This window comes from Marmota marmota, unplaced genomic scaffold, assembly GCF_001458135.2.
Source record: "Marmota marmota marmota unplaced genomic scaffold, marMar, whole genome shotgun sequence".
Taxonomy (NCBI): Eukaryota; Metazoa; Chordata; class Mammalia; order Rodentia; family Sciuridae; genus Marmota; species Marmota marmota.
Genome location: NW_025999897.1, coordinates 1,241,841 through 1,264,033, shown reverse-complemented (window position 1 = coordinate 1,264,033; position 22,193 = coordinate 1,241,841). Strand labels below are relative to the sequence as shown.

The 22,193-nt window shown below is 37.6% G+C and overlaps 1 protein-coding gene across 3 annotated transcripts in view; it reads right to left on the bottom strand.

Moving 5' to 3' along the window:
• Positions 1–2: 2 nt before the first annotated feature.
• The window catches only part of Ddx42 (DEAD-box helicase 42), a 43,921-nt gene continuing 21,730 nt past the window's right edge, over positions 3–22,193 (bottom strand). For 2 of the 3 annotated variants that reach the window (XM_048798136.1, XM_015504802.2), the window contains exons 5-18: positions 20,686–20,722; positions 19,711–19,860; positions 16,045–16,149; positions 14,302–14,421; positions 13,158–13,334; positions 12,514–12,642; positions 11,776–11,875; positions 11,169–11,216; positions 10,322–10,419; positions 8,033–8,309; positions 6,404–6,630; positions 4,907–5,017; positions 3,061–3,162; positions 3–1,731 (exon numbers count right to left, since the gene is read on the bottom strand). In XM_048798136.1, the coding sequence (XP_048654093.1) occupies positions 1,045–1,731; positions 3,061–3,162; positions 4,907–5,017; positions 6,404–6,630; positions 8,033–8,309; positions 10,322–10,419; positions 11,169–11,216; positions 11,776–11,875; positions 12,514–12,642; positions 13,158–13,334; positions 14,302–14,421; positions 16,045–16,149; positions 19,711–19,860; positions 20,686–20,722 (2,368 nt within the window). In that variant the 3' untranslated portion in view covers positions 3–1,044. The remainder of the gene's footprint in view (positions 1,732–3,060; positions 3,163–4,906; positions 5,018–6,403; positions 6,631–8,032; positions 8,310–10,321; positions 10,420–11,168; positions 11,217–11,775; positions 11,876–12,513; positions 12,643–13,157; positions 13,335–14,301; positions 14,422–16,044; positions 16,150–19,710; positions 19,861–20,685; positions 20,723–22,193) is intronic. The other variant, XM_048798137.1, reaches the window with a different exon arrangement.

Sequence of the window (22,193 nt, the reverse complement as noted above, 5' to 3'; positions counted from 1 at the left end):
GATACCTTTTCTGACGATTTAATAAATACATTCCCACATCTGAGTGTTCCCACCATCTACTGTGTCAAATCATAATTTAATAGGTACCAACTATTTTAAAGTAGAAATGACAGACAATCCATAGGTCCCAGTAGTAAAACATTTACTAGAGAGCAAGCAGAGAGGAATGCACATCTTAAAGAAACCTTCACAAAGTCACAAAATTCAAAGTTTGTATATTTCTTTTCCTTTTATAAACAAGATAGAACAAAAATCATCAATCATTTCAGCAAAAGACATCTCTACCATTGGGGCAAGTTAAAAAAAAAAAATACAATGAAATAGAAGACACTTCAAAAGCTGTTTTTTTTTTTTTTAAACAACGCTTCAGACCTGGAGCATTCCTGGAACCCTTTCCAGGAGTAATCACTTCTTTTCAATCATAGTATCTCTGGAAATCTCAAAAGCCTAGGTCTGGAAGGCTGCCTCTTCCTACATGTCTCAGGGCTGGATACAAACCTCGCTAGGGGACCTGAGAGTCAACTCTTGTTTGGAATTGGGCATCTCCCTTCCCTGTGAATGTCTGAAAGCACCAAATTGCTTCCCAAACATCCCTAACAGCTCAATGGATTAGGTTTGCAGATACCAACTCCTAAAAAGGGGACTGCCTGGCCACATAGCTAAGAAAAAGAAATTCAATTTATAGATGTTTATAAGGTGACATTTTAGTAAAAAATAGAAGCTACTTATAATATAAACTTAGAGTGAGTTTTGTGCCCTACAAGGCCCTTTTCTCTGGAAGTACCCTCCACTTACCCTCATGAAACTCACCCAGAGCCAACAGAAGCTACCCAGCTCTTGCTGCTTGCTGGGACCAAAATAGCTTCCCAAGAAAGCATCTGAACAATCATTCAGATGAAGGTGTAATGTCTCTGCCCTCCTGCTCTCCACTAAGGGCAGGGGTCCTTACACCTTGGGCCCCAATGCAGCCCTGAGACACCTAGTTACCAAAATCTCTAAAAATAAAATTAAAGACAACTGATTTCACGCTATAGCACATATGTTCTAACTGTCCCATCTACTTTTCTTGCGTTTGGGTGGCTCAGGGACAGCAAAACCATCCACTGTCTTATCTGTCTTGCTGTCCATCTTGTCCATCTTGCTGCTGTCCACCTTGCTTTCACGATTACAACCTTCTTTCCTGCTTTCTCCATTCCGACCATCATTTGCACCCCGGCTTTCCCCATGCCGGCCTGTACTTCCTCCATGCCTGTTCTCCCCATGCTGATGGCTGTCAGTATGGCGGCTGCTGCTACTTTCTGGGTAGCGGTATCCATCTCCATGTCGACCACCGTCTCCGTGCCGTGGACTATCACCATGCCGATTGCCACTCTCTCCATGGCTATGGCGGCCACCACCCCGATTCTCAGTATATCTCTCTCGCTTCCCATTGCCACCCCCAATTCCTTCTCTGCTGTTATTTCCTGAAGCTGTGTTGTTGACTCCCTGGGCTCCGACAGAAGGGTAGGTCACTGGAGCACTGGTGATGTTCCCTGTATTGCCAAAGCCTGGGATGCTCTTGGTGGCGGCACTGGTGATGGGGTTGTCAGGACTGTTATGGCCCTGCTGTGCTGAATTAGTTGGAACAGAATTCAAGCTCCCTGCACTAGTCCATCCACTTGCCCCAGCAGCAGAGCTTCCAGCCTTCTGATTACTTAAACTGGCTGCAACAAAGTGACTCTTGTACTGTGACTGAAAGAAAGACACCAGTAGTAGTTATGTTAACAAATTCAAGAAATGAGTATACATATAAATTTGGTCATAATCACACAGAAATTAGCTATCCAAGCTCTATGACTTTAGTATCCTGATGGCCCCCATAGCACAGGCCCTTTTGATCTTGTGCTGTAAAGGAAAACAGATTTTTGTGGATAGACGGACCTCAATGTATCAACACTTATTGCCTGACAGGTTAGAATAAAGCCCGTGTATAGTAATTCAATATATTTATGGTCTGCAGTCTGCTATTTACAATTCAAAAATACCACAAGTTCAAAAAACAAAACATTTTTGAAAAAGTTTCACAGCAATGCACTGGGAATGCAGATGGGAAGTAGATCTAGAATGTGCAATGTGCAACACCATGGGTTTGTTTAATCCTTAGCACCATACTCACAATCCTGATTACTTGGGAAGCTGAGGCAGGAGAACTGCAAATTTGAGTCCAGCTTCAGAAACTTAGGGAGACCCTGTCTTAAGGACTGAGGATGTAGCTCATTGGTAAAGCACCCCAAGGTTCAATCCCCAATACCAAAAAAGAAAGTTTGACAGCAAAACCTAATTTGAACGGATAGAAGGCTATTATTTAGCTTCTACTTAATTATGTAAAATGTGGCTATAGACCTTGTTGATGTGACAATATGTGCACTATGTATCATTGTTTCTCAAATCTGAATAATAATTCCTAGATTCCTAAACAAGGGTTTCTGAATCCCTCTATTAGTGAAAAACAGAAAAACAATCATGGGCCCAAACTGGAACCATCAGTCTGGTACAGATTAATCTGTAGATTAAAATTAAAGCCCAGCCAGTTAATCAGAAAGTTGAGCATGGTGACACATGCCTGTGATCCCAGCTACTAGGGAGGCTCACTTGATCTCATGAATTTTGAGACCAGTCTGGGCAACATAGTGAGACTACATTTTAAAGAGAAGAAAAAAATGTGTAGAGTGATGAACAGCATCAAACTGGTTTTAGCCAAGAACATGGCAATTACTCTGAACTAGACTGGGAAAGTCTTGGAGGTGGGTAACATCACAGGTTGTAGAAAAAATACTGCTGTAGTACAATAGTCCCAGACTCTGGCTAGGACAGATACAGATGACCAGCACAAAGGGTTTTGCTCTGTATGTAGATCCCCAGGTAAGGTACTGTTAGTTTAATGTGCAACCCAAGCAATGAAAAGGCCTTATTGTACATGAACTTTATCAGCTCATCTACTACCCTCAGGAAGACCAGCCCCCTCATCACTGCTCACGAGTTACTACTGAAAGCTATTTTAACAAAATGTTTATTTCAGACCTGAAAAGCTGCTTTCATTGCTGTCAGCCGATCTCCCATGGCTCCTGTGGAAGGCTTATAGGCCTCATAATTGCTCATTACATTGTTGTTATTTCCTCGGTCCTAAAAAATAAATGTATCCATGAGAAATAGGTGGAAAAATAGGTGGAAGAGCCAACTGCCACAGACTGGAATGGGAACTGGATATTTTTTAAATTACTTAACACTTTGTAAGAAAAGATGCAGTAACAAAAAGCCATTTAAAAATGTTCGTGCCCTTCAACCCAGTAATTCTATTTCTACAAATGCCCATCAGAGGGCTGGGGATATAGCTCAGTTGATAGAGTGCTTGCCTCACATATACAAGGCCCTGCATTCAATCCCCAGCACCGCCAAAAAAAAAAAAAAAAAAAAAAAAGAAAAGAAAAAAATTCCATCACATTAATTATGCCCAAAATTGACCATGAATTTTTATTTAATATATTTTTTTAGTTATAAATGAACACAATATCTGTTTCATTTATTAATTTTTATGTGGTGCTGAGGATTGAACCCAGTGCCTCATGCATTGGAGGCAAATGCTCTACCACTGAGCTATAGCCCCAGCCCGACCATGAATTGTTTACACAACATTCAATTAAATAAAATAAATGTTAAAGATGAAAAGCCACCAGTACAGCATACTGTACAATGTTTATGCTCTGAATCAAGACCATTAAGTCTGAATTTCTACTTCAATACTTACCAGTGTGTAACTTTGGACACCTCAGTTTTAGTATCTGTATTTTTACATTGGGTTGAAGATTAATACTTGGAATGGCCCTGGCACAGACAAAGGCTCAGTAACTATTAGCTATCACTATTATTTGCAATATCATTATTATACTGTGGGAACAGAGTATTTATATACCAAAGATGCCAAGTTAGCTATAATGTTCTAGAAGTATACTGGCAACTTTCTTCCATGGCTTAGGAATCAACAAGACATAAATCAAGCAGAAGCCAAGTCTACTGGTGCACACCTAGAGTCCTGTCCACTACAGGGGCTGGGGTGGAAGAACTGCTTAAGCCTACCAGTTCAAGGTCAGCCTAGGTAACTTAGCAAGACCCTGTCTCAGAAATTCTAACAAAATGAAACAAAGCATAAGCCAGGTATAGTGGCACCTGCCTGTAGACTCAGCTACTTGGGAGGTTAAGGCAATATGAACACTTGAACCCTTGAGCTGGACACCAGCCTGGGCAACACTGCAAGACCCTTATCTGGGAGGGGTGGTGGTGGAGAGAGGAGAAACAACAAACAGTGTATGATCATTCCTGACAAGATAGAGCTAGAGATTATACACTGACTCTCTGGCAATGTTTTTAACAGCAGGCTATAGGTCATTGTTGGGGGGCTTATAAAGAGAGACTGGTGGTCCCCACCTCAAGAATTTGAGTCACCAAGTCTGTGGTGGGAGATTAGTCTATGTTCTGCTAGTCCAGGGGTTATAATCTGAGAACCACTACAAATCTATACTAATTTCCTGAGCAAAACTGGTCAGCCAAGTACACATAGATGCTTCTTCATGAGCCAGCACCGCATTTACTTCAATCAGTAGATTAAATAGATGCTACCTGCCAGGCAAGATTTTGAACTCTGGGTCCCCCCCCCCAAATATTGTTTAGTTGTCATTGGATCCTTATTTTATTTATTTATATGCAGAGCTGAGAGTCGAAACCAGTGCCTCACACATGCTAGGCAAGCACTCTACCACTGAGCTGCAGCTCCAGCCCCAAACTCTGGGGCTTTTTTAGGTAGATCAGAAAAGTCCTACCATCATTTAAGACATGGACTGACTCTAAGAGCACTACCACAGTCTGAACTCACCGTGTTCTCAGAGCCTAGGCCAGGTCGCTCCCTATAGCCTAGGCCTCCTCCACCAATGTTCAGCTTTTTGCCTTTTCCTCCTTTGAAGCGGGATTTCCGAAACCAAGCATTCTGCATTGAACACAATTCAAGGTTAAGCCAGCAGAGGGAGTAAAGCCCAGAGGAAGAAGACAAGGTCAAAGAGGAAAATTAAGGGGAGGTAAGAACTATTTGCCAATTTATTTATGGCAAGGAAGAAACTATTCATAGAACCCACAACCTGGATGTTTTCAGTAGTTTAATCCACCAAATTTGTTGGAGGTTTAGATGCACATTTATATCTAAGGCTTCCTTTATTAGTCCTTCCATCAAGGCCTCCTTCTGAGGGAAGGGAAGCGATTAGGTAAGTTTTAAAAGACAGAGTAGCCATTTTGGCCACTTAACTTTAAAGAACTGGTTGGTTCAGAGAAAAAAAAAAAAAATGCCAGGCTCATTTGGCTTATTAGAGTAAACTCTAGGAACAGACTCTCAGGAAGGACTAGAAACCCCATAACTGAAAATTTTATTTACCCAGTGTCTTAAAAGTTTTCATTGAACTTGACCACAGCCTAAACACTGTTCACTAGATTTATTCACATTATCTTAAGAATACAAACACCTATGGGAAGTTAAAGCTTTATCTGACATTCATATATTATTAAAAAAGAAAAGTACTTGAGAGGTAGCCAGGACTGGGAAAAGTGCTAAACAGAGAGAACATGAAGTACAAAACGAAATGTTAAGAAAGCGCCAAAGACAAAATGTATCCAGTTCAAATTTTTAGTTTAGCATTGGCTCTCTTCCACCAAGGAAATGAGGAGGAAGTATTATTCGTCTCCTCTATCCTTTATTCTAGGATTAGAAATGCAGGTAGTGCCACCCTACAGGTACACTACCTATAGGCTGACACAGCTATGGGCTGGTCCATGAATCTAACATAGATTTAAAAACAGTTTCCAATATCAGAATTTGCTCTGTAATTTGGGAATTGCATTAAGATGCCTCATTTGATTTGGTAGAATGACTCACTTGGTTTTAGACTGAGGCATCTCTGGAAGAGGGCAATCAACATGTAGTCAAAGGTCTGAGATCTGTTTGTAAGGAACACTTTAGAAGCACCACACAATTATTTTCTTAAAAACACCACTCATTTTTAGGTCTCCAAAAGAGAAGCCCCCCCTTTTTTAGGGGTGAAGGCAGCATTAAGAAAGCAGATACTGTTCATAAGCGTGCCATGGGGTAAACAGGTAGAAATTACAAGGACAGATTTTAGCACAAAGCAAGGAGTAGCTTTTCAACACAGACATTGTTAAAATGAGAGGATGAGTGGATAGACCAGATGAATTTTAACATCCCATAATTCCAATCTGTACCTTGTAACCCATTTTCTTGTCAATTGTCCATGTTATTTTCCTTGCCTGCTGAAATATAACTTAGCTGTATAACCTGAGGCAATCTTTAGTGTGCCTAGCCCCTCACCTGCATTGCCAGGTCCAGAAGTTCCTTGGAAACATGCTGATTGGCTCCTTCCAAGTTCCGCACAAGGTCACCAGCAAAATTGCTGTCCTTAGGGGTCAACAGGGTATAGGCTACACCTTTCTCACCAGCTCTTCCTGTGCGGCCAATCCTGTGAGTATGGGTATCAATGTCTCGTGCCACATCATAGTTAATGACAGTCTTAATTGAAGGAATGTCCAGACCACGGGCTGAAATAAAAAGCAATCAAATTCTTATATTCTTTACCTAGAGCCAGAAGATCAAACTAATTTCCCTTATTTAGGCAGAGTGTATGAGTCTGGTGAGCTGCAATATAGGCACATAAGTTACCTTCTAGAACAAATATCACCCCCACAGATTCTATGATGCTGGGCCACTAATGCAATGGCTTATCGTTTGCCATCAATAAATTGCCAAAGCCTCTCTCCTTTATCTGAACTATGTAAACAAACTGACATGGAATGTGTTTCTTTCTTTTTTTTTAATTGGTTTTATTTTTAAATACATGATAGCGGAAAGCATTATAATTCTTATTACACATACAGAGCACAATTTTTCATATCTCTGTTTGAATATAAAGTATGTTACACCAATTCATGTCTTCATACATGTATGAAATGTGTTTCTTGAAGATAGGGTCTCACTATGTTGCCTAGACTGGTCTCAAACTCACAATTCTCCTGCCTGCAGAGTAGCTGAGACTACAGGCACATGCCACTGTACCCAGGATCAAATCTGTGTTAAAGCTGAGCATTTTCTCTCCTGAGAGAAAAATACCAGTTTTTAGGGTAGCTAATAAAACAGCAGAACAAAATAAAAAATCACATTCCAGCTGGGTGTGGTGGTGCATGCCTGTAATTGCTGTGGCTTGGGAGGCTGAGGTAGGACTGCAAATTTGAGACCAGTCTCAGCAATTTAACAAGGTTCTAAGCTAAGAAGTGAGACTCTGTCTCAAAACAAAAATTTAAAAAAGTGCTGGGAATGTGGCTGCTGAGTGGTTAAACGCCCTTGGATTCAATCCCTGGTACACCCTGCCCCCTGCCCCACTTCCCTCAGTCCCCCAAAACTCCAAAAACTTTTCTGATTTTTTTTTTTTTTGTACTAGGGATTGAATATTGAACTTGGGGGTAATTAACCACTGAACCACATCCCCAGCCTGTTTTATGTTTTATTTAGAGACAAGTGTCTCATTGAGTTGCTTAGGCTGAGTTGATAAGTTGCTGAGGCTGGCTTTGAATTTGAGATCCTCCTGTGATATCCTCCCGAGCAGCTGAGATTACAGGGGTGCACCTCTGCACTTGGCTACTTTTCTGATCTTGACTGAAGTATGCCCAACTAATAACAATCAATGTAAGACACCTACCATATTTAGACACACAATAAGGAAACAACCTTTTTTTCCCAGGTGTCTTCTAGCTGTAGCGATACTCTGTTCTGAGAGAAACATTAAGGGAAAAGTGGTATCCCAAACTCCAGGTTGTTATCACTGTACTAAACTGCTGCTCTGTGGGGTGAAATCAGCCAGGCTACTGGAGTTTTTCAGCCTGCTCATGAATATGGGTCTCACAACAGAAGAAGTGGGTTATAGTTACTTTGAAATTTATACTCTACCTGCAACATCTGTGGCTACTAGGACTGGGATGTCCTTTTTCTTAAAGTCAGAAATGACCTTGTTTCTTTCACTCTGATCCATGTCCCCATGAAGCAACCCAAGATTATGACCCTCCTGCTTAAGGTTATTGGCTAGCTCTTCGGCATTAGCTTTTTTAGTAACAAACAGGAGGACACTCCCGGAAGAAGTAAATTCCACCAGACGCCGGGTAAGCCAGTTCCATTTACTAGGCCCAGAATGGAGAATCTCCACAATCTGTGTCACATCTTCATTTGCCTGGGAAGAAGAAATAAAATAGGTGATTGTGACATTGTTGTCTGCATCTGAAGAATCCTGAATGATCCCTGTTCTCTCTGGGTCCTTCCTTAAGCATATCAAGTACAGCTTAAGAGATACCTCTCAGAAGATAATGCTAAGTGAACTTAGCCAATCCCCCCAAAACAAATGCCGAATGTTTTCTCTGTAAGGAGGCTGACTCATACTGGGATAGGGAAGGGGAGCATGGGAGGAATAGATGAATTCTAGATAGGGAAGAGGGGTGGGAGGGAAAGGAAGGATGCAGGGGATAAGCAAGGATGATGGAATGTGATGGACATCATTATCCAAAGTACATGTATGAAGACACGAATTGGGTGTCAACCTACTTTGTATACAAACAGAGATATGAAAAATTGTGGTATATATGTATAATAAGAATTGTAATGCAAAAAAAGTACATGTATAAAGACATGGAATTGGCGTGAACATACTTTATATTATATAAAAAGATATGAAAAATTGTGCTCTATATGTGTAATAAGAATTATAATGCATTCTGCTGTTGTGTATTTAAAAAAATAAAATCAAATAATCAAGAAATTCTCTTAAAAAAAGTTACCTCTCTCTATAAATCATCCTACACTTCTCTCCCTCTATGTACACATACTATCTAGGTTGTATGTCCTAATTCTTGGCAATACTTTTTCATATACCTATTTTGATTGTTCCTAACGAAGAGAGTTCTTCTGGATCCCTCCCACTCACTATTCCTAGCACCATTCATACATATACATAGAAGGCAATCAAAAATGAAAATTGGACAATGTCAAAATATCAACTACACTAAAAATTTCTTGAATAATAAACACAGCAAGAAATAATTGGTTGACAACTAAAAATGTATTTCAAAAAAACTAGTGGAGAAAATTTTGAATGCTTCCAAAGTAAAAGAAATGGTAAAACGTAAAATGTTCGAGGGAATGGAAATACCAATTACCTTGATCTGTATTCAATATATCGTGTGTTTGTGTGTATACATGATGAAATATGCTGTACCCCATAAATATGTACAATTATTGTGTAATATTATTCAAAATATATTTTAAATTGCCAGGTGAAGTGGCACACATCTGTAATCCCAGAAATTTGGGAGATAGGAGGATTATAATAAGTTCAAGGCCAGCCTTGGTAACTTAATTAGCAAGGCCCTCAGCAACTCAGTGAGATCCTGTCTCAAAATAAAATAAAATAAAAAGAGTGAGGATGTAGCTCAGTGGTAAAGCACCCATGGGTTAAATCCCCAGTACCAAGAAAAACAAAAACAACAACAACAACAACAAAAAACCCATATTATATATACATATGATATACCCACACCCACAATTTTTTAATACAAACCAAAAACATGACAAGCAACTTAAGGAATTCTCTGAGCAGCTTAACTGAATTATGAAATCCAATCCAGAGAAATTTTTCACATAGGCCATGTGTATAGGTAAGAAATCAAACAGTAATTTATTTACACCAGGCCCTAAAAGACATCCCACTACATCCTATACAGACTTCTTCACATAATCATTTAAAATGTCAGTTCTATCATAACTCACTGATAGTCTTTCAGGTAGACCTTTTTGTTTCTTTAAAAGCTTTTTCTAAAAAGTTTTGTTATGAATTTTTTTTGTATGGTGCTGGGGATTGAACCCAGGGCCTTATGCATGTGAGGCAAGCACTCTATCAACTGAGCTATATCCCCAGCCCTTATTATGAATTTTTTTTAACATTCAAAAAAAGCAAAATGAACAGAATCAACTCCCATGTACCTGTCACTGAGCTTCTTCAACAATTATCAACATTTTGCCAATCTTATTTCAACTACTAATTCTATGTATTTTAAAGCAAATCTAAAACATGTTGCCTCATCTATAAATATGCATTAATTTTCAAAATCTCCACAGTGAAGAATCAATTTTATGTCTCCATAATATAAGAAATAACCCACTGGAGTCCCATCCAGCCTTGCTTAAGGTTACCTCTCCAATATCTCCCTGCACCACTCGAATAGGGTCAATTAGGATATCTCTCGCCAGTTTTTCAATCTTTTTCCGAAAAGTTGCACTGAATAAGAGAGCTAAAAAGTAAAGTAAATTCTGTTAAAGAAACAGTACGATTTTACTGAATACCCACTAAGCTTCCTTAATATTCAGAATTACTCAGCTTTGCCAGGTGAAGCAGCACATGCCTATAATCTCAGTGGCTCGGGAGGCTAAGGCAGGAGGATAGTGAGTTCAAAGCCAGCCCCATCAACTTAGCAAGGCCCTAAACAATTCAGTGAGATGCTGTCTCTAAATAAAATATTTAAAAAGGCTGGGAAGTGACTTGTTCAGTGGTTAAGCCATCCCTGGACTCAATCCCCAGTACCAAACAAATCCAAATCAAACCAAACCAAAAAACCCAGAATCAGTTTTTTGTTTTGTTTTGTTTTTTCATCTTAACTTTTAGTTAGAAACTGATTCAATAAAGAAAAAAGATTTTCCTTTATTTTACTTTTTATTACATTTTTCAGTCAAGAAATGATTGAGGAAAAAGGCTTCTGATTTCAAATCAGATCTATATTTTGCAATTTCTACTCACTGATAATACTGTGCAAGCTAGGACAAGTCATTCAATTTCTGAATCTTGGTTTTATCATCGAAGAAAATGGGTAGTTATAGCCTACAACTGCTAAGGTTCTGTCAGCTCAGATAAATGGCCATTATTGCTCTGTAAAACTTGAATCAGTATACAAATGGTTGGTTTTGTTTCCATAACTATGTCTATAAAAATAGGTGTTCATTCTAAGTATAAATGTGATTTATGATAAAGCTGCTTCATACATACTCTGTCTGTCAGGACGAACATGACTTGCTATGGATCGAACCTGGTACTCTGGAAGAACAACAGTAAAGTTAATATTACAACCCTGTAATACATTTCAGGAGGCCCCAAAAAAGTCATTTTAGTAAAATCCTCATGAGAAGTTGTAAGAATTAAGAAACTGAAACTCTTAGCCATATCATTCAGTATGAAACTCCAAAAAACTCTCCCTCCATGAAGCTGAGCTACATGGTATATCAATTAGCAAAGATGGTTATTTAGAAGTTTACACTGTCAGAAAAATCAAGGATAGGAAAACAAAGGACTTGATATTCACCTACCCAAGAATCCAGACCTTGACTTCCACATCAACAGCACATGAATAAAAATAATGGAAAATATTCCTCCCTATACAAAGCTGCTTTCAAATTTCCTTCACCCAATCAAGACTAACATACTTCTCCTGAGAAAACTCTAAAAAACAGTTTATCTCTTAGTTATAACTCTATAATCTAATCCAAGCAAGGAGTATTTTTAGAGTCTCTTATGCTGAAAAATCATTGGCTAAATCTAGAAAAATGGAAAAAACTAGTATGAAGATAGAGAGAAGAAACTGGTATTCAAGGCATACCAAATCCCATATCAAACATTCGATCTGCTTCATCAAATACAAGGTAAGAGACTCTTTGAAGATTAGTAGCTTTCTTCTTCACATGATCAATCAGTCGACCCTATAAAATGCACAAAGTGAATAATAAATATAATTACAGACACAAGAACTTTCCAAAACTGCATGCCTGGCAAAGTCTTAAATAATAATAGATAATATAGTCTGACAGCCTGGAACTTTATGTACTATATAGTTCAAGAGGGCAGACATTTTGAAAACTCAATTAGAATCTTCCTTTACCTAAATGTAGTTTATATTTTGTGGCCAGAACAATTTTTGTAAGATAGTTGGAAATTATCTGATTTAAAGCCTTATTGATGGGTTTTAATGTTTAAATCACAATCCTCTAGGCAGTTCTGAGTATCTTTCTGACTCTTGAAGATCTTAGTAACTGACCATTCTGAGTATCTTTCTGATTCTTGAAGATCTTAGTTACTACGATCCACTTCCTAGGAGAGCATAAGAAAAACTATTTGAAATAGAGAGAAACTTGTAGCTGCTAATTTGTATGTTACAGATATTCCTAATGGATTGCTGTTTTAGTCAACCAATCAAAATTAAACCAAAACCAGAGGCTGTCATTCATCAGGATAGTCTCAACCCTGCTTTACCACAATTTGGGGGAGAATTCCCTTCAAAACTAACCATGCTTTCCATACGAAGAGAGGCCGAGAAGCCATTTAGACATGATATACTTACTGGGGTACACACAACAATCTCTGCCCCTTCCTGAAGGGCCTTGGCTTGCTCCCACATGCTCCCTCCTCCATACACAGCCACTGATCGAAGATTATATGCTTTCCCAAACCGCTTACATTCTGCATGGATCTACAAAGTTGTTAATAACATATTAACAAACTGTGACACTAATAAATACCTCTATCACAACCCAAGAGGGAGTTCTGAAAAACACAGAATGTAATAAAGAAAATGAAAACTTGAAACATGGCTTAAAATTTTATTCATAAAATCAAGCTGTCTAAAATCTTGCCTTGATTATTCTTTTTTTAAATTAACTTTTCTTCCTGATTCTGTAATTGCCTTTCTATCAAGAAAAATGAATACACTTAGAGAAAAACATTGTGAGCTTGGACAATTCCCATATTGTAATATCTTTTTTCCCTCTAAAAACAGTAAAAAAGGGTGTATCTACTTGTAGCACAACAGTATGAACGTGTTTAATGCCACCAAATTGTACACTTAAAATATTCCTAAAATGGTTAATTTTGTGTGTACTTATCATAATTAAAAAAAAAAAAGTTTCCTGGTTATTCTATCCACTTGACTGGGTAGTCTTTTGCTAATCTACTTTGGGAAGGAGGCATTCTATACAAAGCACATACCTGCTGACAAAGCTCCCTAGTAGGACACACAATCACTGCAATTGGTCCATCACCTGGTTCCAATTCCTTCTGGTCCATTATATGAATCAACATGGGCCAGATAAAGGCTGCAGTTTTTCCACTGCCTGTTTTGGCAATACCAATCATGTCTCTACCACTTAATGCCACAGGCACACCCTGGAGAAAAAGTAAAGTATATCCACTCTAAAATTTCTATTTTAAAGATGAACTGAAGGAAATCCTTAAAAAGGACAAATGATCATTAATGACATTTATTTCCAAAGAAACAAAAATATCCTGGGCTATGCATACTGACTGCCAACACTGAAAAAAGTCTGACATTCCCACAAGCTTCTTGATTTATTGGAAAAAAATCATCATTTTCTTCATGTGGCTCAGTTACCATTTATGGAATATAACTGACTCCATTTTGTTTGACATGCAGAAATACAAAATTGCAATTCATAATGGAAGTAGCTGCTCAAATTTTAAAAAATGTTCTCCCCTTTAGAAGGTACAGACAATTGTTTAGGAATAAGTAAATCACATATATGAAGGGGAAACAGAAGCTATTATCTTTCAGTAATAAATGAGAATTTTCAACTAATGGACAAAGCAATTCTAATCATTGTTAGTGCTCAAGTTGTCCATGCACAAATCTTTTTTTTTTTTTAGTTGTTGATTGACCTTTATTTATTTACTTATATGTGGTGCTGAGAATCGAACCTAGTGCCTCCCACATGCTAGGCAAGCGCTCTACCAACTAAGCCACGACTCCAGTCCACCACAAATCTTTTTGTTAAGGTAGAACTGATTATTTTCTTCATATCGTGTTTTCAAGGTATTTATCAGATATAAAAGAACATTTCTTAGCCACTTAAAATTTCCTAGAGGGGTGAATAATTCACACTTGCTCTTTAATTTTTAAAAGTTTTAAAAATCCTCTTGGATTTTATTTATGTCCCACACCCCCTTTTAATTAGAGGAAAAATTAAGGACAAAGTCAGAAGAAATATTTGTACCATCTACCCATGTCAATATAGTTCTACCTTAAACATTATTTTACTGTTTTGACTTTGTTATCAACTAAATACAGTCACTAAATATCATTCTTCTTCATTTTTCTTTCATTATGTTTACTTACCTGACATTGTATTGGAGTGGGCTGTGTGTACTCAGATTTCCGAATCTGATGCATAAGTTGTTCATCAAATCCAAAATGAGCAAAACTACTTCCTGGTCTAGGAGGTGCAGCACCAGAAACCTAGAGATAGAGACAACCTCCAGGAATGACTTGTACGACAATATAAATAGTATTTGAAGTTCAACAACACTTACCTGGATCTAACATTTAGCTTGAGTATGAAAAAGTGATAACATAAATCTGTAGCCAAAAGTATGCACTGAAAAGGCAAAACCTCAAATAATGAGGATTTCATATAAACAACTCCCGAGATAACTGTCACTTGGTTTTAAATGACTAAGTACCTAAAAATCTTTTAAATAAAAATTATCTCAAACAAAATAAAACAAAAACCCATTCAATGAATTGTAAAAAAAAAAAAAAAAAAAAAGAATTTTTTTTCTAGTTTTGCATAAATATTAACCAGGTAGGAGGAAAAAAAACAATAAAATTTACTCAAAACAAAAATTACATATAAACTCAGATGAAGGCAAGTCTATACCCACTGGTTACAAAAAATATTGCCAGAAGAGTTACTGTATCCCCTAGTGATGTTTTAGCCACTATCAAGCTCTGTTACAACTATGCCCAGGTCAAGAACAGGGTTTATTATCTCTATTTTGTCTCCCAAAGTGGTAACCTTTCAATGCTTCCCCAGTGATGCTGACATTTTCAAAAAGAATTTCATTAAAAATTTTATGGAGGGCTGGGGTTGTAGCTCAGCGGTAGAGCACTTGCCTAGCATGTGTGAGGCCCTGGGTTCGATCCTCAGCACCACATGAAAATAAATAAAATAAAGGTATTGTGTCCAACTAAAACTAAAAAAATAAGTATTCAAAAAAAAAAAAAAGATTTTATGGAGGATTGTTAATCTCTGGGAAAATAAACACAAAAAAATGTGCATACGCACACATGTGCATGTACGCAAGCACATACATACACCTCTTGAAAAGCAGGAGTTTTCATGTAGCAACCAATAAGGCAGAGGAACTGGAAAGTTATTCACATCAAAGTAGATGAGTGTATTAAGTTTCATTAACTAACATGAGAAGGACTCTAAACAATATAGCCAATGAGCAACCCAAAACATTTTGGTAAGCAATTAAAGCCATCTCATTCTGAAAGTAGTGCATATGTATTTTTACAAGGTCTTCATTTCTTCTTCTTCTTTTTTTTAAAATATTTATTTTTTAGGTGTAGATGGACACAACACAAGTACCTTTATTTTTATGTGGTGCTGAGGATCAAACCCATGCCCCGCCGTGCTAGGCGAGCGCTCTACCGCTGAGCCACAATCCCAGCCCCTTCATTTCTTCTTTTTAAAAAAGGTACACAATATGTGACTTAAAAAGTGTATCATAATTTCAAAATATTCTAAGACTTCATGTTATTCACATCTAGCAATCCTGTTTCCTCTTCCTAAAGAGGAGACTTTCTAATCATTCTTTGATATACCACACAGGACAGTACATATAAAGTTGACTGAATACATGAAAGAAAAAAATGTCCTATCCTAAAAGGTCATCTGGAGGACTAAAACAATCAAATCAAGTAAGCCCAAGCGATATAATTATTATTCTAGCAAAGGCAGTTCAGAGACCATTAGAAAAAAAAAAATCCAAGGTTATTAGTTTGAAAAAGCAAGAATACAAACCTAGACTAACTATCGTTAACATAAAAATACTTGATAAATGAGTGTCTTACCCGAAGATTGAGCTTATGCCGGAGATCTATTAACTGTTGTGGAGTGAGGTTGGTTATCTCCTCATGCTCATTGTAAAAATTTTTTTCAAATGGTGGGTAGTCAATCTGCAGGTCCAATTATTCAAAGTTAGTCTAGAATTCAAGAGTCAATCCTGTAAGTTTGATTTTAGTGCAAAATAATCTTTTACAAATATAACACAAATAATCCCCTTCTTGCTAGAAAGAACAAAGGAATTCATTTATTCTTGACACACATTCCAGAAAGTACAGCCTCTGTCTTTTCTTATAAATATCAATCTCTTTCCCAAAGAGACCAACATTTAATACCACCTCAGATTATTATTATTATTTTTTTGGGGGGGTACTGGGGATTGAACCCAAGGGAGCTTTACCCCAGTCCTTTTTATTTTGAGACAGGGTCTAAGTTGCAGAGGCTGGCCTTGATCTGGTGAACCTCCTGCCTCAGCACCCCCCACACCCAACACAAAGATACAAGATTATAGGTATAAACTAATATTCCTAGTGACAACTTAGATTTGAACAACCTAGAAGCAGAACACAGAATTTCTACAATGCCAAAGTCCTGAGAGAACACGTATTTTAAGGATGATAGTTCACTCTAACATTTAAATATGTTTTGGATTAAGTTGTTCACCTAGTTCTAGGCATTTAGAAACACTGCTAATAATTAAGAGAAAAGCTTTAGCCATTAGAGGGCACTCTACTCTGTTTAAAAACAAAGAATTGCTTGCGTTGCCTGTAATGCCAGCCACAGTGGAGCAAACCTGTAATCCCACCAACTTGGAAGGTGGAGGCAAGATGATCACAAATTCAAAGTCAGCTTCAACAACTTAGCAGGATCTGATCTCAAAATTAAAAATAAAAAGGGCTGGGGATGTGGCTCAGTGGTTAAGTACTCTTGGGTTAAATCCCTAGCAAGATTAAACAAACAAACAAAAATCAGTTATACATTTTTAATTCCAAAGAGAGCAGCAGTCATTTCTGCTGCTCATTCCATAGATTACTTTAGGATACAAAACATAAGCATACCACCACATGAGAATTTGGCTAACTGGGCATGGTGGCACAAACCTGTAATCACAGACTTGCAAACCAACCTGGGCAATTTAGTGAGAATCTGTCTCATAATTTTAAAGGGGCTGGAGATGTAGCTCAGTAATAAAGCATCCCTTTGTTCAATAGAATTTGCCTAAATGATTCTCTACCAACAAATTATTTATAATACATTTTTTAAGCAAAATTATATATATATTTTTGGTATCAGGGATGGAACCCAGGGATGCTTAATCACTGAGCCACAACCCCAGCCTTTTTTAATATTTTATTTATAGACGGGCTCTTGCCAAGTTGCTTAGGTCCTAGAAAAGTTGTGGAGACTGGCTTTAAACTCCTGATCCTGCCTCAGCTTCCACAACAGCTAGGATCATAGGTGTGTGCCAGCATGCCCAGCTTCTATTCTTTTTTGATACCACACTAAAACTTGACTAGTGGTCACTTTTTTTTTTTAATTTGTTGATGAATCTTTATTTTTTATTTATTTATATGTGGTGCTGAGAATTGAACCCAGTGCCTCACACTTGCTAAGCAAGCGCTCTGTCACTGAGCCACAACTCCAGCCCACTAGTGGTCACTTCTTAAAGGTTATTTTCATTGTGTAATCTGATACCAAATCACTGAACTTTTTATACTAATTACATTAAAAGTCACTGATCTAGTCAGCATGTTGGTGTTCCCTGTAGCCCCAGCAATTCAGTGAAGCTGAGGCAGAAAGATCACAAGTTCAAGGCCAGCCTCAGCAACTCAGAGAGACCCTGTCTCAAAAACAAAACAAAACAAAATACTGTGGTGTAGCTTAAAGGTAAAACATTCCTAGGTGTAAAAACAAACAAACAAACAAAAAAAACATTGCTCATGACAGTATTTTGATGGACTCTGATGATTTTATAATAGTGATCACATGGAAAATATTGGTTCACTAAGATAGTATGCAGATCATCTAAATGCTGACACAGCTCATTATGAATTTTAAAATTCATATTCATTAATGTCATCATCAATTTTATCACCACAGTCTTAAGAAACTGTCGAGCTCACTATGGTGAATGTAAGTTTCCAAATTCTAATTTTTGTTTGAAAGTTTTAATTTCTAGCACTGGTAATAAACATAATTGTTTTCCTTGAGGTATCATTCATTTTCTCAGTTACAAATAATGTTCCACGAAAATAAAACAGCTAGTTCAGCCTACAATTCAAACATATAAATGCTTTCCCTGGAGTCAACTATCATATTTTGGTATGCCAATAGAAATATTTTATGTGTTCTTCCCTTTTGGACACACAGAATAAAAAAAGACCTTTAACTCGTGGGTACGGTGGTGCATGCCTGTAATCCCATTGACCTGGGAGGCTCTGACAGGAGGATTCTCAAGTTCAAAGCCAGCCCAGTAATTTAGTGAGGTCCTAAGCAACTTGGTGAAATCCTATCTCAAATAAAAAAATAAAAAGGCTGGAGATGTGGCTCAATGGTTATGTGCCCCTTGGTTCAATCCCTAATACCAAAAAATAAAAAGATATGTAACTCAAGGATCAGATTTAATCTGTTCCATAAGGGTATTCTTAGACGAACTCCGCCCCCTTTAAAAAAAATATTTATTTTTTAGTTGTAGTTGGACACAATACTTTTATTTGATTGTATGTGGTGCTGAGGATTGAACCTAGGGCCCCGCGCTTGCCAGGTGAGCGCGCTACCACTAAGCCACCATGCCAGGCACCTCCCCCACCTCGTTTTTAAATTGCAATGGTCTTGGGGCTGGGGTTGTAGCTCAGCTCAGCGGTAGAGTGCTCACCTAGCATGTCCGAGACCCTGGGTTCAATCCTCATCACTACATATAAATAAAGGTATTGTGTGCAACTACAACTAAAAAATAAATAAATATATAAATCGCAATGGTCTTGTAGGGAATAATATAATGACTACTGGAGCAGTTTGGTGCCACTATCTTAATCCATACTAAGGTGGCAATAGTTTTACCTATACTGCTTTTATACTATCAGTACAAATGCTGATACAATGAAAAAGACAAATTCTTAGTATCAAAAAAATTCTTTTTTGACTTTTATAGACTCTGAAATGGCTCTTTCAGGGGTCTAGGACCATATTCTGAGAACCATTGCTCTAGATCTAGTCACTAGGATATGCAAATTCTAGTCTGATATTTAACTTGGAAAAAGCACTGATATTTTTTCAAGTACACTGACAGTCTCTTTTCCTTTTTTTGACTTATGGAACTCATAATTCCTGGCTCTACTTTGAATAAATAGGCTCTGATCTGACTATTTGGGGACAATAATATTTATAGCAACTAAAAACCAAATGAAGACCCAAGGCCCATTTGAAAGGAAGATAGTTAAGCACTGTTTCTGGAAAACAAATATAGTTGCTTGGAAAAACACTCTTAAAATTCTAAAATTAAACGAGAGCAAGTGATTCAGCTATACCTTTTGGTAACACCACAGACTGTGAAAGCCTCAACAGGGAGAAAAGATCCCCAAGTACAAAAATTCTCAAGGCATTAGAGTATTCAGATATTGGGAAAACCTAAATATTAAAATTAAAGAAAACTGTATCAGCAAGAAACACCATACCTCTGAATGATCAATGGGCGGAAGAGGATCGATTATTTTTTTGGAAGGTGCGATTGGATTCCCATCACTATCATATTCCAGATTGTCTTCTTCTTCCTCTTGAACCACACCGGCAGTTGGGTTTTCTGCCATGTATCGAAAATAAGCTTCCTGCAGGAAAGCACAAGGACATAATCACACCCAAGTACAATTGAAAAATGTTTCTTTTCCAATAACGAGTGCACACTGTACCAGAAGACTGCACAGTTTAAATACCTACCAAATAAGGCAAGACTTTTACTAGTAATAATCCTTTTATAATAGCAGTATTTAGGAGAAGAATCGTAAGAAATGAACAAAGCAATTAGTACTACAAAATAATTTGTCTAGCAGAATATTTACAAATCTGTGTATTCTATAGCCTTCCTGGGGTGGGGTGTCTATCTAACTGTCCAGAGTTATAGAACACATGCTGGAGCTTTACCAATCCAAGTTTGGAAGTAGACACTGATCAGAAAGGTCACAAACCTGGAAAGGGCTACTGCTTACCCTGGTTGTCACCACCCTAAAACTCAACAATGGAAAAAAGAAATACTAACGGACAGTCATTAATGTTCCATTTTCAAATATAAGAATCATAAACAGAACCCTTAGAGGTAGAGGTTAGATATTCTAAAGGCCATCAATAGTTCCTATTTATTATTGATTTATCAAAATAAACTTTAATTTTGGATTTAAAGAAAGAAAGCTGAATGAAGCTCATGTTTGTTTTTGATGTCAGCTGATCAAAAGTTCCATCTTCAAAATTGGGAAAAGTCATGTGAATCTTTATGGTATATTACCAATTGATCACAGAGGTAGAAAAGAAGCAAGTCAAATGACATTCCCTGCTCAATGTAAGGAATGGCCATTTCAGTAAAGGCAAATTCTAGCTTGTTCCCAGTACAGACTTTGTGGGGTAAAAATAAAAGATAGAAATACTGCATAGGAACTCACTTGGTCATCTTCCTCTTCAATGTCATCTCGAATACCCCTGGAAAAACAAGCGGAGAAACAAACTTCCCTGCAAATGTTCCACATACCCAGCTCCATACTTACAGTAAATTAGTGTTGGATTCCATGCATAACAGGAACTCTCAACACTAACAATAACAAAGCAGCAATGAGCACACTGTAAACTATCCACCCATCAAATATGTGTGGTTTTGCTCTATGAGCTACACTTGGCATTTCTTTTGAATGGGATGACATGGTATCCCTAGAAACATCAATTACTAATATAAGAAGTAAAAACTTTCTGTAGACAAAGGATCCTAGCCTTGGCAACCCATAAAACAAACACAACGCAGCTGTGAAAAATATTTCATATTATATAAAAAGCCTGCATTTAGTAAATAGTAGGAAGAATGTCACAAATTTCTTACTGTCCCTCAGTGTTTCTAGCTCTAGAATAAACTTTTGAGCCAAAATCATTTACCTTGTGGATGGGGGAGAGAGAAAAAAACTAACATTAACTCCTTTATGTGTTTAGAACTAAATCTCCTAAGCAGTTCATATAGAGAAGGGAACTACTGCCAGTTGCTGCATTTCTTGCAGTTACACAAACTATGGTTGTTTAGTTCCCATATCCAACTATTTCCTCAAAGAATTGTGTGTGTGTGGGGAGGCGGGGTAACTGAGCATCAAACTGGGGGGGGCCTATGCATGCTAGGCAAAAGCTCTGCCATAGAGTTATACTCCCAGCCTATCCACAACCATCTTTATATATATATATATACACACACATATATTATATATACATACACACACACACACATATATATATAAATATATTAGTTGTTGATGGACCTTTATTTTATTCATTTATTTATAAGCAGTGCTGAGAATTGAACCCAGTGTCCCACACATGCTAGGCAAGCACTCTACCACTGAGCCACAACCCCAGCCCCTACCACCATCTCGTTCTAATCAGACTTTCTGCCTACCTATAACACTTAGTATTCCTAAGGCAACTAGCAAAGCAACATCACCAGGCTAGGGCAGCTGGAGGAGAATGCAATACATCATGAGCACCCAAAGAGGGCTGAACCTCCACATGGCACAGGAACTCTGGGAAGAGGTTGAACCACTGACTGGCAAGCAAATAGAGAGAAAAATCCAACCATGTCTGATAGAAAAAGCCTTAGGAATATATTTAGCAAGGGAAAGAGAAGTTTCTTCTTTCCCAGGAAATAAAGTATTCAAGTTCTGACTATGGTTACTAAAGCATGATGTCACTTCAGTTGTAAATGGACACAATGCCTTTATTTTTTTTATTTATTTTTTAATGTTGTGCTGAGGATCGAACCCAGTGCCTCACACATGCTAGGTAAGCACTCTACCACTGAGCTACAACTACAGCTCTCATGATGTTACTCTTTATAATCTATTTTATACTAATTATGGGACAAAACTCAGAACAATGAACCAAAACTTCAGTAATTATGTTCTCCTAAACCCCACTG